This window comes from Arvicanthis niloticus, chromosome 9 (assembly GCF_011762505.2).
Source record: "Arvicanthis niloticus isolate mArvNil1 chromosome 9, mArvNil1.pat.X, whole genome shotgun sequence".
Lineage (NCBI taxonomy): Eukaryota > Metazoa > Chordata > Mammalia > Rodentia > Muridae > Arvicanthis > Arvicanthis niloticus.
Window position 1 is genome coordinate 60,624,940 of NC_047666.1, and position 18,290 is coordinate 60,643,229.

Below are 18,290 nucleotides of genomic sequence, written 5' to 3' on the forward strand. Positions count from 1 at the left end.
CAGAGTGAGTTCCAGGACAGCCAGGGCTACACAGAGAAACCCTGTCTCGAAAAAACAAAACAAAAAAAACAAAAAAAAAAAAAAAAAAACAAAAAAGAAAAAGAAAGAAAAAAAAAGAATATTAGAATATTTAAGGAACCAGGCAATGGTGGTGGCAGCGCAGGTGGTGGCCCAGGCCTTTAATCCCAGCAGGATTAATCCCAGACTCAGGAGGGTCTGCAGAAGGAGTTTCAGGATAGCCAGGGCTACACAGAGAAACCCTGTCTCAAAAAACAAACAAACAAAAAAGAATATTTAAGAGGACCAAAGAGAAGATTAATATCGCTGTTTTTGGAGGGGACAGGAGTTCTCAGCACCATGAGGGATGGCTATAAACAACTCTGTGACTTCAGAACCAGAGGATCCCATACCTCTGTCCTCTCACACACACACTTTAACATATATATGACATAGGGACACAGGGTGTGTGTGTGTGTGTGTGTGTGTGTGTATTAGGTATGTAAGTTAGTGAGACATGCATTTCATCCCAGCATGCAGAAGACAGAAGCAGACAGGCAGACAGATCGATCTCTGGGAGTTCCAGATTCCCGTGGTCTGCCCAGGAGCTTCCACTGTAGATCCTCACTGCTCACCCTACCTGATTTTCTAAGTTCTGATTCAAATAACCTAAAAACCTATGTTTTCCTTTTCATCTGAAGTCTTGAGAAACACTTCCTGAGAGACACCTTTGACTTTTCCACCACCACACCACCCCCCCCAACCCCCCCACCTCTCAGCAGCTGCTAAGATTTATGGCTTACTGGCTTTGTTGTTTTGTCTTTCTTTCACAATGTATTTAACATACTTTATGCATATGAGCATGTATACCTGTGTACCAGAAGAGGGCATCGGATCCCATTATAAATGGTTATGAACTAATATGTGGCTTGCTGGGAATTGAACTCAGGTCCTCTGGAAGAACACTCAGTGCTCTCACCCACTGAGCCATCTCTCCAGCCCCTAATAAGATGGGTTTAAGACAAAAGTCTCTTAAGTGTGAAAGAATCGCTACCTTCCATTGGCACGAAAAGCCTTGGTTATGGTTCCTCTGTTAGCAACAAGTGTTAACTTTTATGCTCAGTTTTGTTCTAGAACAACAGTTCTCAAACAATAGCAAGTAACCTGCGGAGCGTGTGTGTGTGTGTGTGTGTGTGTGTGTGTGTGTGTGTGTGTGTGTGTGTGTGTTTTCAGCATAAGGATTGAACCAAGGGCCTGCTCATGGTAACCAGGAGTCTATCAAGGAAAACTTGTTTTGTTAAAACAGAGTCTCTCTCTACATACCCTAGCTGCTAATTCTCTTTCAAGGGCTAAGGTTACAGGTCTGAGCCACTGCATCCTGCTTTAAGAAAGATATGAAATACAGATTCGTGGTCCTTCCCACCAGTGAGGGGTAGAAGCAGAAGCTTACTGCTTCTCTTCCTAATACAGAAGCCACTCCTGACACTGATGTTGCTGGCTAGAGCCTAGTCTAGGGTTATTACAGTAGACAAAAAAAAAAAAAAAAAAAAAAAAAAAGAGATTGCCACCACTGAGCTGATAGTCAGATGTCAGGGAGGATGAATGAGCAGATAAAGAATGGATGGATGAGAGATAGATGATAAGCCGGGCAGTGGTGGCGCACGCCTTTAATCCCAGCACTTGGGAGGCAGAGGCAGGCGGATTTCTGAGTTCGAGGCCAGCCTGGTCTACCGAGTGAGTTCAAGGATAGTAAGGACTACACAGAGAAACCCCGTCTCAAAAAAAAAAAAAGAGAGAGAGAGAGATGATAGATAGATAGATAGATAGATAGATAGATAGATAGATAGATGCATACAGATACATAGGCAGATAGTAGGTAAATGATTAAAAGATACAGTATTAGCAGTATAAGAAGACCAGACCAGACACAATAGTCTTTAAGATGCTGGATAACCCTCACTTCCAGGCTGTCCTGAGTTATATAGAAAGATTCTGTCCTAAAAACAAGACTGAAATCAAGTTTACCCAACAGTGAAAGCAAGAGGGAAACATTTAGAAGAAAAGAGAGAAAGAAGCTCTGGGTAGACCTTTTATTGAAAAATCTATTTATTCTATAGTTTGGCTGTGTGTGGGTGCACACAGAGAACAACTTGTGGGAATATATTTCCTTCTACCCTGGGAGAGAGACGGGGAGAGGGGGAGAGATAAGGTCTCTGAGGAAGAGTGAAGTTCCAAATGCTTTGCTGGCTGAGCTCTCAGTGGTGGAGTCTTGATTGGCTTGTCTCCTAAGTGCTGGGACTTCAGACTTGGTACTATGTTTTAGGTAGCTCTGAGGGTCGAACCCAGGTCCTTATTTATGCTAAGCGAGTACGGTACCAACTGAACTACACCCCCAGGTTCATGATAAGTTTTTCTAACTTTTTTTTTTTTTAAAACAGAAGTGTAGTAGGGCAAAGTGGCACTAAGCCTTTAATCCCAGCACTCCAGAGGCAGAGGCAGGAGGATCTCCAGGAGTCTGAGGCCAGCCTGGTCTACAGAGTGAGTTCCAGGACAGCCAGGGCATAGAGAAACTTTGTCTCAAAAACAAACAAGCAAAAGTGTTGGGGTCTGTAATTCTCTCACATTGGTTTTTTTTGTTTGTTTGTTTTGGTTGGTTGGTTTTTTTCGAGACAGGAGGGTTTCTCTGTGTAGCCCTGGCTGTCCTGGAACTCACTCTGTAGACCAGGCTGGCCTCCAACTCAGAAATCCGCCTGCCTCTGCCTCCCAAGTGCTGGGATTAAAGGAGTGAGCCACCACTGCCCGGCTTTCTCTCACATTAACTTGCTGGAATTTCCTTTCCAAGTTTGTCCCCCAGCAGTTCTCTGCTGCTTGGCTCGCCGAGAGGACTCCAAGGCTTGCGATTCGCTCCCCTCCCCCACCTTCGCTAGTCCGGGCTATGTTTTTTGGGGTTTTTTGTTTTTTTGGTTTTTTTTGGATGCACTTTACCGCACGGCGGGCCCACTTAACATATCCTTTCTCCACCCACACAGCTAGTTCCAACCAGGTCTAAGGCTTCAAGACTTACTCCACCCGATTCAAATTCCTTCCCTGGCTAAGGAATGTAGCAAGCCTGCATTTTGGCTACCACCCTCCTCTTCGCTTGCATCTTTTACCCCAGAGACTCTCACCAAAGACACTAAGAAGCAGGACAGGAATGGGGTTGGAGAGGAATTCATCGCAGTCTCCTAAGCAGGCTCCTTCGACAGGGAGCTGTGCGCCCTGTACCAAATCTGTGCAGAACTTGGGATAAACTCAAGGATGTGGTGGCCTTGACTCCTGGGACCCAGAGGCAGGGTTCAAAAGTTTCACGTTTTAGAGGACTCGCATTTTGTTTCTAATTTGAAATGAGAGCCGGCTTTGAGCAAGAATCATCCAGTTCTCAGGACCTCTCCCCAGCCCTTCTCTTACAATTCCCCTCTGGGAGGAAGGTTTGTAGAAGACAAAGGCGTGCTTTACCTACATTTTATCGCCTCTGGGACACGCCTAGGGTTCCCTGGAGACAACTTTTTTTGCATTATAAACAGGAGTAAGTTTTTGTAGGGGCAGAGCGGGCATCTGAGGGAGAGGACCCCTATGGCCCAGAGAACGGAGGATGCTGGGCTATGTAGCCCCCTTACCCCCACCCCCACCCCCGTAAAAAGAAAGAGAAAGAAACTACGTGGTTATTTCAAAAACTTGAGTGCTGCAAAACTGGGATTATTAATCATTTTTTCCCTTAGTGTGGCTGGAAAAGAGGGTAGGAAAGGACCTCAGAGTCCTCGAATGTTGGGTTTAGAAAAGGGGAGACAAAGAAGAGCCGTCACAGAGTTTTATTGTCCTTCGATGTGTTCGTGATGAGGCCAGTATTTTAGAGCCTGCATTTGTTTGTTTGTTTGTTTTGTTTCTGTTTCTTTAGGCAGTCTGAAGATCAGGCTGGCTTTCAACTCCCTGTGATCCCCTTGCCTCTCCCGAGGTGTGATTGGCAGAATCCTCAGCAGGAAAAAAAAAAAAAAAAAAAAAAACCACTTGTGTAAGTGCAAAGTTTGATCCTGCAGTGCAGAGAGATCCAAGTTCCAAACCTTGTCTTCTGCCCCGCTTAGGCACACTGTAGCTTGTCAGCACTTCATAACCCGCCCCCCCCCATGGATTAAACATATATAATAACAAATAAAATTGACAAGATTCCAAACAACAGTAAAGGTGCCACATCTTTGATCCCCGTAAGGCAGACAGACTTAGAGGGATCCCTGGGAGATCAAAGCCGAGTTGGTCTGCATAGCGAGTTAGTTACAGGCCAGCCAGGATACACACTGAGAATATCTTAAAAATAAAAAAAAAAAGAAAAGAAAAAAAGAAAAGAAAGAAAAGAAAAAGTGTGAAGACACTTTCCTCTCTCCCAACACTTGGGAGAGAGGGAAAGAAACACATCAGCTAGCCTGGTCTACACAGTGAGTTCCAGGCTAACCAGGACTGACATAGTGAAATCCTGACTCAAAATTAAAAATTGGCTACAGGTATTACTCTAGCTATTGGTCAGTCCAGTCCCGTGGCTCCTCTTACTTAACTGAACATATCTTTCTCCCTTTAAACAAACAATGTGAAAGACTTCTCACTGAAGATTGGAAGTCCTAAACTGACTTTGGTGATGCCTGCCTGTAACGTCTACACTCTGGAGCAGACATTTAGTAAAAAAGAAAGAATATTCTGTGTAAATGCTGTGTAAACCTTGGTATTTTGAACATGCTGTTCATTTTTTGCCTAAGGACAAAAATCACATCAGGGACATATTTGTATTAGTCTAGTGAATAAGCAGAAGGTAGAACAGTTATTTATTTATTTATTTATTTATTTATTTTTTTGTTCTGTGATTTCAACTTAGGGGTTTATAGTCCATCTATTTATTGTTTAAAATACTCAATATCTCATGAAGTAGTGGTGGCTATGCCTTTAATCCAAGAATTCTGGAAGTCAGAGGCAGGTGAGGCTATGTGAATTCGAGGCCAGCCTGGTCTACAGATTGAATTCCGGGATAGCCAGGGGTACATAGAGAAACTCTGTCTCAAAATAAGTAAGTAAGTAAATAAATAAATAAATGATGTATTTATATTACTTACTATATTACAAATTATATATGTGTTCTATAGAATACATATATACATATACATATACATATATATATATATATATATATATATATATATATATATATATATAATATTTGTATGTAAAAATAGCTCCGAAAATGGAATCACTGGAACCCAATTCTAAAAGTATTGTTTTTTTTTTGTTTTTTTTTTTTTTTTTTTTTAAGTTTTTCTCATGCCCAAAACTTGTCAGAGGAGGGTTTAAGAGATGGGCTAGAGCCGGGCAGTGGTGGCGCACGCCTTTAATCCCAGCACTTGAGAGGCAGAGGCAGGCGGATTTCTGAGTTTGAGGCCAGCCTGGTCCACAGAGTGAGTTCCAGGACAGCCAGGACTACACAGAGAAACCCTGTCTTGAAACAAAACAAAACAAAACAACAACAACAACAACAAAGAGATGGGCTAGAGAGATGGCTCAGCTCAGCAGTTAAGAACTGGCTGCTCTTCCAAAGGACCAGGGTTCAATTCCGAGTACCTACACCACAGCTCACAACTGTCTGTAAGTCTAGTTCCAGTGAAACTGGTCCTCTCACACCAACATCCATGCAGGAAAAATACCAGTGCACATAAAAATAAATAAAATCTAAAGAAAAAGGAAAATCAATTTGGAAGAAAGAGGTTGGTGTGAACAGTGACTCTGAGGCCCACAAGGGAAAGGCTAGGCTGGCCTCCGCATTTCTCCGGTTGGATGTGGACAAAGGTCAACCAGCCACATTAGTTCATGTCTAATTATGTCCAGCTGAAACAAGAAATGGCTGCTTTTAACTACATTGCATTGCTCACCAGATTCAAGAGAAAAGTCTCAAAAAAAAAATTATTCAGGCTAGGCAGTGGAGGCAGTGATGGCATGGTACAGCAGTGAGCATTGGCAGCAGTTGCGGCAGTGGTGGCAATGGTGGCAGTGGAGGTTGTGGCAGCAGTGTTGGCAGTGGAAGCCTTGGCGGCTGTGGTGGTGTGGAGCAGTGGTGGCAATAGTGGCATTGGTGACTCTGGTGGCACTGGTGGTGTGGCAGCAGTGGTGTCAGTGGAGGCTGTGGTGGCAATGGTGACATGGTGGCAGTGGTGACTGTGGTGGTAGTGGTGGCTGTGGCAGCAGTGGCAGCACATACACACCTTTGAGACAGAGGCAGTTGGATCTCTGTGAGCTGGAGGCCAGCTTGGTCTACAGAGTGAGTTCCAGTACTACTGAACTCAAGACTGTCTAGAATAACAAACACACAAATCCAAAACCGAAAAAGGGCCATTCAAATGTAGTCTTTTGTAGTACAAAATCCAGGAAGAACCACTTTGCCAATACTCACTGTGGCAGAGTCTTCACAAGGGAGACGTTATGCAGGGTAGCACTTCCTCTCTGTTCATACACTGAAACAGACTTAAGCTAGGTTAGAATTATTTCACTCACACACCTGTGAGCAGGAAGACTGATAGGCAAACCTTGAACTTGGGAGGCAGAAGCAGGAAGATCAGGAGTTTGGGGCCAGCTTCAGTAATATACTGTGAGGCCAGCCTGGGCTACATGACACTCTATGTCAAAGAAATTACGAAAACTAAATTTGAAATACAATAAATTTTATATTCCATTGCTTAGGTGGCTGAGGCAGGAGGACTTCAGTAAGTCCAAAGCCAGCCTAGGTTACAGTAAGAACTTGTTTCAAAAATACTGCCTGTTTAAAAGCAGTATTTTGGGTAGGGAGATTTCCCAAAATGAAAAGCAAGCGAACAAGAAAAAGTGAGTGCTGAAAGAAAGCCATGTTTAAACAGAGTCGAAAATAAATTTGTTTGTAGGAAAGAGTGGAAGAGGAAACTGCCCTGCTTAAGTTAAGATGGCCAGGGTTTGGAGGTGCAGCCTTTTTTTTTTTTTTTTTTTTTTTTTTTTTTTGTCTTTAGATCGGATGCCCCCACGCTTTCCCCCCCCTCTCAGACTGGGTCACTTTACAGCTTCTTTTGCATTATAATGTCCTTGGTGGGCCTTGCAGGTGGGATTAGTTGTGAATTCACAGGGCTGGTGGGGCGTGGGTGCCTACAGGGTGGAGGGGGCAGGATAGGGGGTGGGTAGGGGTAGGTGGCTTGAGGGGGAGGAGTAAACCCGGGCACTGGGACCTACCCTTTAAATCTATCGCCTCGAGCTGTTGGCCTTCCTAGAGGCTGATTTGGCGTCTTGCTTTTTTTGGGGGGAAGACGGACTCTCTTCATTCTGGCTCGTTGATTTAACTCTATTTCTAAGATCTTTCTCCCTCTAGACACCGAGTTTTAACGTCTTAACTTTTTTTTTTGTTCCTAAAAACCTTTTTAAAAGTCTCTCGCCATCACACTGACATGAGTTCTGGGGAAGCATCCAGTTCTGGGGACTCCTTGGAGCCGGTACCTGCGGTTCTTCATCCTGAGGAAAACTATTCTTGCTTACAAACGTCTGCTACTGAGATGCTCCGAGAAGAGACTGGTAAGGAATTCAGTCCCTGAAGAACCAAATTAATTAGGGTAAGAGTAGGAAAAAACGGGGGTGAAGGGTTACCAACATAAGCAGGTGACATTATCAGTCTTCTGGATAGCCCTCTGAGTTTGCCTGGTGACATATTAGCCAAGTCTCAAAATGGAATAGACACCAGGAACACAGAATGGAACAATTTGTGTGTATTTGAGAACCTAAATATTTGGGCTCTTTGGAATATGTTACAGTAGTTAAAAGTGAGGGGTAGTGGGTGGTGTCCTCAGTAGCAGGGAGACCTAACATCCTAGCTGGGATGAGCACCCCATTTTTGGTGAGGTTATACAGTAAGTTTGCAATTTAACCAAATGGTCTTTTTCTCCAGCAGAAGCAGTTGGCTTTTCTCTCAACCTTTGAGAATGTAAGGGTCACTTAGCAGTTCTGGGGTTGTGAGTTGAGCACACCTCCTAAACCCCCAAACAAGTGCGCCGTACAGAGTCAGCCCAGTACTCAGACTTATAAATGATAGAACCAAGTGGCTGCTCGATTGTGTATGCATTGGTGCTGCCTCCGGTGTGTGCAGCGCCAGAGAGTGTGCGCTGTGTTGCTTGGGTGTGCACCGCAGTGCTTAAGTGTGTACACCACCATGCTCGGGTGTGTGCAGTGCTAGAAAGTGTGTGTCACTCACGGTCTTCTCTGAGCTTTGAGTTAATGTCTGTAATCTTGATTTTTCTGATTTGTAGCTTCAAATTTTGATTTTTGATGTGGGAAGAGTGTTGGGTTGGGAAAGGAATGAGCGGGTGGCGAGATTCTCTGCAAGCAAAGTGCAGATGTGTATTTTTAGTGCATGCTCCTAGTGCCAGCAGATGCCATAACTTTTCATTTAGAAGTTGCTTTAAGGGCTGTCTGCGTATTGCCAGACTGCAGGCTAACATCAGCGTGGAGCGGCCTGAATACTTCAGTGCAGGAGATGTCTTCCAGCTGCTGCTGAATCTAGGAAATGTTGGGGCAAAGCTTGGTGGTAGAGCGCTTGTCTCTTGCCCGTGGCTCTTGGTTCCACCTTTGGCGTCTCAGAAGAACAAAATGAGGCACACATAAACCTAGCACTGAGGCAGGGGATTTGGAAGACTTTGTCTTTTAGGAAAAAACAAAACAAACCCAACCAAAGAGCTAGAGAGTCAAGGGTAAGAGAAACAAATTTGGTTAATTGGAATTTTACTCTAGTAATAATTTAACTGACCCTCTGACTGGTTGCTCATGTACAGCAGAAAAGACTATGTGGCCATTTTGAAATATACCTTTAAAGAAAAACATTGGGGGGGGGAGGGTGTCTAAACTCAGGGCTGTCCATGGCTAACAAGTGCTCAAACCCTGGAAATTTCTTTAGAAAACATTCAGTACCATGGATTTCATCATGTTATTTTCATTCATAGATATTAGTTCTGTTGTATGACTGGGGCATGACTGACTCACTGGTAGAGTATAGGTCCCAACAGGGTTCAATTCTCCTGGTGCTGTGCAAAAAAACTAGGGGAGATAAAAGTCCCTAAAACCTTAGTCTTGGGATGAACCTGCACTCAGCAGGGAGAGAGGAGAGGTAGGACCCAGAGGGCAATCCATCCAGCCTTGGCTACCTAAGATCCTATCCCTCAGAAAGAAAAGAAAAACCACAAACATTGATAGGCTAGGCCCTCTACTGACTAAGCACTTTTACACTGTGTCTGTCTGCCTATCTCTATCTAATTGTTGAGGGGGGCTGGTTCAGATTTGTGCCTTCTCACCTCCTGTCATGACTAGCAGTTTACAGTGTGTCTGGTCACAGTTCTAATCAAGAGGGAGCGGAGGAAAAGGAATTGGAAAGGTCAGACTACAAATTCGTACTTTCTTCTCTCCATCCTTCCATTGAACTTGAGTATTTTTTGGTTAGTTGTCTTTTTTTTTTTAAAGGGATTCCCAGGGTCTAATTGTATAATTTAAATGAATAATAAAACTTAAAACATGTACGTAAAAGGGAGATCTATGGGCTGGAGAGATGGCTCAGTGGTTAAGAGCACTGACTGCTCTTCCAGAGGTCCTGAGTTCAGTTCCAGCAACCACATGGTGGCTCACAACCATCTGTAATAGGATGCCCTCTTGTGGTGTGTCTGAAGACAGCAACAGTGTACTCACATGAAATAAATAAATCTTAAAAAAAAAAAAGAAAAAGAAAAAAAGGAAGATCAATGGAAAATGGCACCAATGGTATTAACACAAGGGTGACAAAGTATTCCAGTTGATTATAATAAAAACAATTAGGTTTTTCTTGTTACTTAGATCTACAGCTATGAAGATAACTACTTTGAAAGTAAATGTATTAAACATAATATTTAAGTATCTGGGAAAATGGTTTATTTGGTTGGTTGGGTTGTGGTTTTTTGAGGCAGGGTTTCTTTGTGTAGCCCTGGCCATCCTGGAAGCCACTCTGTAGAACAAACTGGCCTTAAAACCCAGTAATCTCCCGGGCAGTGGTGGTACACGCCTTTAATCCCAACACTTTGGCGAAAGGCCAGCCTGGTCTACAGAGTTGAGTTCCAGGACAGCCAGGGCTACACAGAGAAACCCTGTCTTGAAAAACCAAAAACTAAACAAAGAAACAAACAACCCAGTAATCTGCCTGCCTCAGCCTCCCAAGTGCTGGGACTAAAGGCATGTACCATCATGCCGGGCTAAGAATGTCTTATTTATTAACAAGTTATCTGTTTTATTCCTAACAGCTTCTCCTCGCCCTTCCAGTGTGGACCTACCTCTTCAAGACAGCCCTGACTCTTCTAGCAATCCCGAACTAAAGCTGTCTAGTACCGAGGCTGACGAGGGCCCTGAGAAGAAGGAAGAGAACAAGGTCCTCCCAAGGAAGCAGAAGATGCGGACTGTGTTCTCTCAGGCCCAGTTGTGTGCACTCAAGGACAGGTTTCAGAGGCAGAGATACCTCAGCCTTCAGCAGATGCAAGAACTCTCTGCCATTCTGAACCTTAGCTATAAGCAGGTAAGGTTGCTTCATTGTTACTATAATGTAACAAAATGAGGCCGATTTGCTAATAAACAGCTAACATCTGGATGCCTCTCTAAGGCCTGTCCTATTCTGTTAAAATCATAATTATGTGATTTATATATTGCCCACTTTATTTCATCAGTTACTTTATCTTCTACTTTACCTCCTGCCCACCTTCTGCCCGCGTCCCCAAATCAGGGTCTCTATAGACCAGACTGGCCTCAAACTCAAGAGGTCCACTTCTGTCACCTGAGTGCTGGGAATAAAGTTGTGCATGACTTTTTTTTTCTTTTCTTTTTTAATAATTTAATTTTCATTTTCTCTTGTTCATTGCTGTTTTGCCTGCATGCTTGTCTTTGTGAGAGTATCAGATCCCCTGGAACTAGAGTTACAGACAGTCGTGAGCTGCCAGGTGGGTGCTGAGAATTGAGAACCCAGGTCCTCTGGAAGAGAAACCAGTGCTCTTAACAGATGAGCCATCTCCCCTTTGGCTTTTTTGGGGGGGGGGGGTGTTGTTTGTTTGTTTTTGGTTTTTTGGGTTGTTTTTTTTGTTTGTTTGTTTGTTTTGTTTGTTTTGTTTTTGTTTTTTGTTTTTCGAGACAGGGTTCTCTGTGTAAGCCTGGCTGTCCTGGAACTCACTCGGTAGACCAGGCTGGCCTCGAACTCAGAAATCCGCCTGCCTCTGCCTCCCAAGTGCTGGATTAAAGGTGTGTGTCACCACTACCCAGCGTCTTTTGGCTTTTTCAAGAAAGAGTTTCACTTTACAGACTTGGCTGTTATGTAGGTCACACTTGTAGACCTGACTGACCTTAAACTCAGATCTGACTGCCTGGGCCTCCCAAGTGCTGGGATAAAAGCCTGTACCACCATGTTGGGCTCTGGTTGTCCATCTTTAATAGTAAAATTCTGGATCAAGCCAGGGAGGCAGAGACAGGTGGATTTCTGAGTTCCAGGCCAGCCTGGTCTTTAGAGTGAATTCCAGGACAGCCAGGGCTACACAGAGAAACCCTGTCTCGAAAAACAAAACAACAAACAATTCTGGATCAAAAGGCAGTGCACTGTACTTGATGGTGCATAGCTAAACTCTTAACACCACAGACCGGGAAGATCAGCTGTCTAGGCCAGCTTGGAACTCAGCAAAACAAACAGAAAAGGGGCTCGTATGTGCCTCACCTGTATGTAGTATATATACACAGCCCTCGGGATCAATCCCTAGTGATACTCTCCCCCCATCCCCAACAGCCCTGAAACAGCTTGAAATTTGTCCTCTTATCTCCATATGCTCCCCCTCCATATAAAAATATAAATAAATAAAAATTAAAAATATTAATAATTTAAATAATATTATATAAATAAAAAATATTTTTTAAACATTTATGAAGCTGGGCTTCTTGCCTGCATGTACGTCTGGGTATCATGTGTGTACAGTACTCCAGAGAGGCCAGAAGAGGGCATCTGGCCTCCTGGGACTAGAGTTACAAATGGTTAAGGGCTACCATGAGGTGCTGGGAATTGAACCTGGGCCCTCTGGAGGAGCAGCCAGTGCTCCTGTCTGCATTCTATGTCTTAGCTTGTTCAAATGTCCTGTCACTCTGCAGGTTAAGACCTGGTTCCAAAACCAAAGGATGAAGTGCAAGCGTTGGCAGAATAACCAATGGTTGAAGACTAGCTACGGTCTGACTCAGGTAACACACTTTCTATGCTTTCCTTTTCCTCCCTCCATCTTTTATGTGTGTCTGCACCATGTGTGTGGCTGACCCATGGCTGTTGGGTATGGATCCCACATTTCCTGTAAGAGCAGTCAGTGGCTTTGACTTTGCTTCTCAGTCCCATCCTGGTCCATCGGGTCTATCAGTCCTGTCTCCTTCCCATCCCTCTTCCTCCACGTACTCTTTCTTGTGATCTTTTGTTCTTTGAGGCAGGGTCTCTCCATGTAGCCCTGGCAGTCAGACATCTGCCTGCTTAGTCTCAGGAGCACTGGGATTAGGCCTGTGCCACCATGCTAATCTTTTCGTATTTCTGCAACTTAAGACTCTAGATTTCTCTTTTCACTCATTGTGTTAATTGCCTCTTTCAGAGGGGCTCAGCACCAGTGGAGTATCCCAGCATCCATTGCAGCTATCCCCAGGGCTATCTGGTGAACACATCTGGAAGCCTTCCAATGTGGGGCAGCCAGACTTTGACCAACCCAACTTGGAGCAGCCAGACCTGGACCAACCCAACTTGGAGCAGCCAGACCTGGACCAACCCAACATGGAACAGCCAGACCTGGACTCAAGCCTGGAGCAGTCAGACTTGGAATGCTGCTCCCCTCCATAACTTTGGGGAGGACTCTCTGCAGCCTAATGTGCAGCTGCAGCAAAACTTCTCCGCCAGTGATTTGGAGGCAAATTTGGAAGCCACTAGGGAAAGTCATGCACATTTTAGCACCTCACAAGCCTTGGAATTATTCCTGAACTACTCTGAAAATCCACCAGGAGAAATATGAGGCTTACACAACAACTGGGCTTAAAGGCAGGGCAGGGCCAGGTTTTTTTCCTTCTTCCAAAGATTGTTTATTATTATTATTACTATTATTTGTTGTTGTTGTTTATCAAGACTGGGTCTCTCTGTGTAGCTCTGGTTGTCCTGGAACTACTATCTCTGTAGATCAGCCCTGCCTCAAACTCAGAGATCTGCCTACCTTTGCCTCCTGAATGCTGGGACTAAAGGTGGTACACCACCACCACCACCCAGCATATTGTTTTTATTCTTATTCTTTTGGTGCCAGAGAGTTAACCTAGGACTTTGAACTGGGCACCAACTCAAGCACTGAGCTCTATTTACAACTGTGTGTTGGTGTATTTGTCTTAGTTCTGAACTTGTCTTTTGTAGCGTTAACTATGGGCTTTGGAGACGTGAACTATACTCTCTTCTTGCCCGTGTACTCGTCCACCCTTACCCACACCAACTCATGCTATTCTCTTTTTTAGAAGCTTGGGTTTTGGTGCACATGTACACTGTGTGTCGTTTGGGTGAGGTTTAAAAGTATATACAAAGTATAAAGATTCATTCAAATAATGGTGGCTACTCTCAAGTATGAGACCGAAAGATCACCAGTGTGAGGGTAGCTCAGATATACAATCAGTTCAAGACTATGTTTAAATAGTAAGACAGCAACTCAACAAAATAAAAGATTTCACCTATGAAGGTGCTTGGATTTTCTCCATATCTGGAGTTCCATCAAGAGAAACGTCTATGTTAATATCTGTAAAAAGATGTTTATATTTGACTATACCATAATAAACCAGTGTAGGCTGGACTAGTGTAAATAAAATAAAACACTAATTTTACCTTTAGTAGTCTTATCTCTTGTCCAGTGGGGTCAATATACTTTTTTTTGGTATGTGAGGGGGATGGTCTAATACAGGGAATAAGGGTCTAATAAGGGGAAATGGGTTTCTTTTGGCTTACAGTTTGGAAGGTTATACCACAACAGTTGGAATGACCAGAGCAGGAGGCCATCTGGTCACACTGCATCCACAGTCAAGAACTGAATAGCAATGAACAAGAAATGAATGTTTTAAAAACCATTTAGTATGGGTATGTGTTCTGGGGAAGCCAGAAGCATTAGACCGCCTGGAGATCAAGTTACATGAAGCCACCTGATGTGGCTGAGAAACAAGAAACTTAGCTGGAAGAACAAATACTTATGAGCCGATGAGCCGGGTGGGTGGTTTTTATTCCTGTGAAATAGAACTTGTGGAGAAAGCCCCTGAGGTCACACCTACTGCTTCTGGGAAAAGAGGAGGAACCACAGTCTCTTGTTTTTGTGTCACACTGGAGATTAATCTGGGACTTCCTGGTTCCAGACAGAGGCTCTCCCCTGAGTTTAACCCCCAACCTATTTGGTGGGGGGAGATGTCAAGTGTTATCACAGGAGGCTGAGAGGATGTGTGGGTTCAGAATTGAGTTTGGGGTTTAAGAGTGAGTTGGAGAAGATTTACATTTGCTGAAAAGACAAAAGATATATTCATCCTGTGTAGCTGTGTGTAAGTGTTCTGGTAAGGAAATTTAAGTTAATGTAACTCCTAGTGCATTAATTATAGATGTTATAGTGGTTGTTGGTCAGTTTTATTAGATTTAGCTAAAACATAATACAGAAAAAACACGGAAGAAGCAAGCAACACCTAGTAATTGCCATGCCTAAGTACCTGTCAAGCTACTGATGTAACTCGTGACCACTCACAGGGGTACCCATTCCAGCCCAAGTAGGTTCTGTAGCTGCTGCTGAGCTAAGGAGAGGGCTATTTTGGCAGTCAGAAAAATTGTCCCTCATTGTGCCACAGAGAGCACACTATCACAAAGGCTAGGACACATTCCTTCGGAAAGCCCAGACTAATTCCATCTAGAATTCTCATCTACTTTCTGTCCTTAAGTTCCTGGGGCCATTGGCGTCAGTGGAGATGGCTGCTGTGTCAGAGATGGGTAGTGGCCACCTCCACAAACCCTTACTACCCTTACACAGAGACCACTTTGTGTCAAGTCTTATGGGTTTTATTGATAGGATTCTAAAATTGTGTGTGTGTGTGTGTGTGTGTGTGTGTGTGTGTGTGTGTGTGTGGTTGCGGAGATCAAATCCAGGGACTCTTACACCCCTGGGTAAGTGCCCTACTACTGAACTACTACTCAGTCCTTGGTGTGAGAATCTTATCTTTGATTTTACCTTTTTCAGGGTAAAAGAGAGTACACCAAATCACCCAGGAGGGGGGATAGTTCAAGAGGCCTCCCCAGCTGCAGCCTTCCTAGGCTTCTTGCTCCAGGCTCTCACCAAGGGATCTATTCAAATGCCTTAGTCAACTGATCCCCGAGTCCCAAGCTGTTGCAGGACTCCAGCTGACTTCTTTATTTCACAAATTCCCTTTTTCCCCTGCTCTGGCTCCTCTCCCTCCTCTGTCTGGCAACTGTCTGCCTTCTCTTTGTACTTCACCAGGACCTGTTTTCTCACCACCATCACCAGGTTTTCTGAAGACCCAGTTTATTCACAATTAACCTTTTCCTTACCTGAAGAAGTAAGCTTGCTCTTGCAATTCACTGACGGAGGAGCAAGACCCAGTTTATTCACAATTAACCTTTTCCTTACCTGAAGAAGTAAGCTTGCTCTTGCAATTCACTGACGGAGGAGCAAGGCCTGTGCTTCTGAACTTGGAGTTTGTACTGTCCAATTCCGAAGACCCAGGCAAACTCCATCCAGGGTGCCTGTGTTAGACCTGAGGGGGAAAAAAAACAATTCTGAAACTGAAGGATTACAGCATGCTTTATTTAGAGGTACACCAGAAACTGGTCAGCCCATGTACATGAGTAAAACAAGCTTGATTAAATTAATTTGGCCATGACGGTTTATGTCAGTGATCTTCTGTCTCCCATCTTTGGGATTAACATTTGCTCCCTTGGGTTCAAAAAGAAAGGACAATAAAAACCAGAAAAATCAAGGTAGATTTAACTTTTACACTCAGACATAAACTGGAGTAACACCCTCATTTTGGGAGGAGAGACAGAGAAAGCAAGAGTTTCTAAAAAAAGAAAAGTGGGGAAGGAAAGGTTGACCAGTGGATTAGTTTTCTTTTCAAGTTCTCTACTACCAAGTTAACTTGTATACTCAGGGAGTCTATGTGGGGGAGGGAGGAAAATCTTTCAGTTGGAGTCACCTTTCCTAATTGTTTTTGGTAACTGTTTCAAGCTCTTAAGGTGACTTATTACAGTAAATTAAAGATAACTCAGTTCCTTGCAGCCAGGGCAGTTGGCTTCACATCACTTGTAACTGGGTCCAGGGGTTGCCGTGCCTCTAGCTTGCTTAGGCACCTGTACATATCTACGTATACTCAATACTCGCACTAACACACACATACGTACAATTAGTTGCTAAGTAACATAAATTACAGAAAAACTACCCACAAAAAAAATGGTGGTAAAGACAATGCAGAGACTTTTGAGTGTCTTTGAAGCTCACTAGCCATTTTCATTTTCCTAATAAACCATCTCCATTTATATCACTAAAAAGGATAGCTGGGGGTTAGGAGGACATAGTAACAGAGTAAAAGAGTGATCATCTCCCTTCTTAAAAAAATAATTATTTATTTTATATATCTAAATACACTGTAGCTCTCTTCAGACACACCAGAAGAGGGCATCGGGTCCCATTACAGATGGTTGTGAGCCATCATGTGGTTGCTGGGAATTGAACTCAGGATCTCTGGAAGAGCAGACAGTGCCCTTAATCACTGAGCCATCTCTAGAGCCCTGATTTTGCCAATCTCTCTCTCTTCTCTGTCTCTGTCTCTCTCTCTCTTTCTCTCTCTCTTCCCCCCTCCCTCCTTCCCTCCCTCTCTCCCTCTCCCTCTCTCTGCTTATGCTGGCTCTCTGCAACAAGTAGTTGGGCAATGAGAATTTCATCTTGGAGTCGTGGAACTTCCTGACAGCTGGCCAGAAGCACTTGCCAGCTGCAACCTCTTCCACCTTCACGATCTGGATGGAGTTTGTGCGGACACGGTGTCATGTCAGGCACCCATGTCGCGGTAGCACTGCATGACCGCCCCAGCGATGGTCAGGTCCTGGTACTCTCAGTACCTGTTGTGTGTGCCACTGCGGGAGTCATAGAGCAGCCAGATGCCAAAGTTCTTCACACTCAGGGGTGACTTCTCAAAACCTGCCTGCAGTACACAATCTCCCCGGATGACTTCTTCATCTTCTTCAGCTGTGACACAAATCAGAAGCGGGATTTGGCCACCACACGTTTGGGTGCAAAGATTCACATACAGTACAGTGGTGGTGTGTGGCATTTGGGGGTTGGCAAGGAGCGCTTCACCACCTTGTACTCCCAAAGCATGCCTGACGCCTTCATGGCACTGCGTGCTCTTTCACAGCCACTCACACACAAAAAAAGCCTGATTGTCTCTTCTAATTTTCTGTAATATTTTATGGCTTTTGTTGCTTGAAGCTGAGAAAAACAGAAAGAAAGAAAGAAAGAAAGAAAGAAAGAAAGAAAGAAAGAAAGAAAGAAAGAGAAGGAAGGAAGGAAGGAAGAAAGACAGACCCTTAATCTTTGGACAGGCATTGTAGTAGCATCTGTAGTCCCAGCCTAAGAAATCAGAAACAGGAAAGTGAATGCCAGTGAGTTCAAGACCTATTTGCTCTGTATAGTGAGTTTCGGGCTGACCAGGGTGGCATGGTGAGACCTTGCTTCAAAAACAACAACAACAACAAAACCCAAAGACTGGGCCTACAAGATGTCTCAGGGGATAGAAAGAAGTACTTGCCACAAGCCTAGCTTGTTAACTTAAGTCCGATTTCTTGGGTCCACTAAATGGAAAGAGGAAAAACTCCACAGGGCTGCCCTCTGCCCTCTGCACACAGGCAGTGGCATATACCTCTCCCCTACTTCCCAAAGTAAATAAGTGTAATTATGAAAACAGTAACTCCTCAAACACAGCAACCTTCTCTTATCAATGTGTCAGCTACCTGGATTTCCTCTTTCCTCCTTGTTATTTTTGTTGTTTTTGGCTGTCCTGGAAACTGTGTAGACCAGGCTGGCCTCGAACTCGCAGAGATATGCCCGGTCTCTGCCTCTCTATTGCTGAGATTAAAAGCCTGCCCCACCAAGACCACCTAAAGTGTCTGCTAAATCAACCATGGCTAGAATAAG

The 18,290-nt window shown here is 44.1% G+C and overlaps 1 protein-coding gene and 1 pseudogene across 1 annotated transcript; one reads left to right on the forward strand and one right to left on the reverse strand.

The window, feature by feature from the left end:
* Nucleotides 1-7,472: 7,472 nt before the first annotated feature.
* On the forward strand, nucleotides 7,473-13,097 carry Nanog (Nanog homeobox). The gene is made up of 4 exons (XM_034512603.3): nucleotides 7,473-7,596; nucleotides 10,335-10,603; nucleotides 12,208-12,294; nucleotides 12,687-13,097. Exons 1-4 carry the CDS (start codon nucleotides 7,473-7,475, stop codon nucleotides 13,095-13,097), a joined length of 891 nt encoding a protein of 296 aa, XP_034368494.3.
* Nucleotides 13,098-14,731: 1,634 nt separating this feature from the next.
* LOC117715744 (large ribosomal subunit protein eL20 pseudogene) lies at nucleotides 14,732-17,489 on the reverse strand (annotated as a pseudogene).
* Between the last annotated feature and the right edge of the window lie 801 nt (nucleotides 17,490-18,290).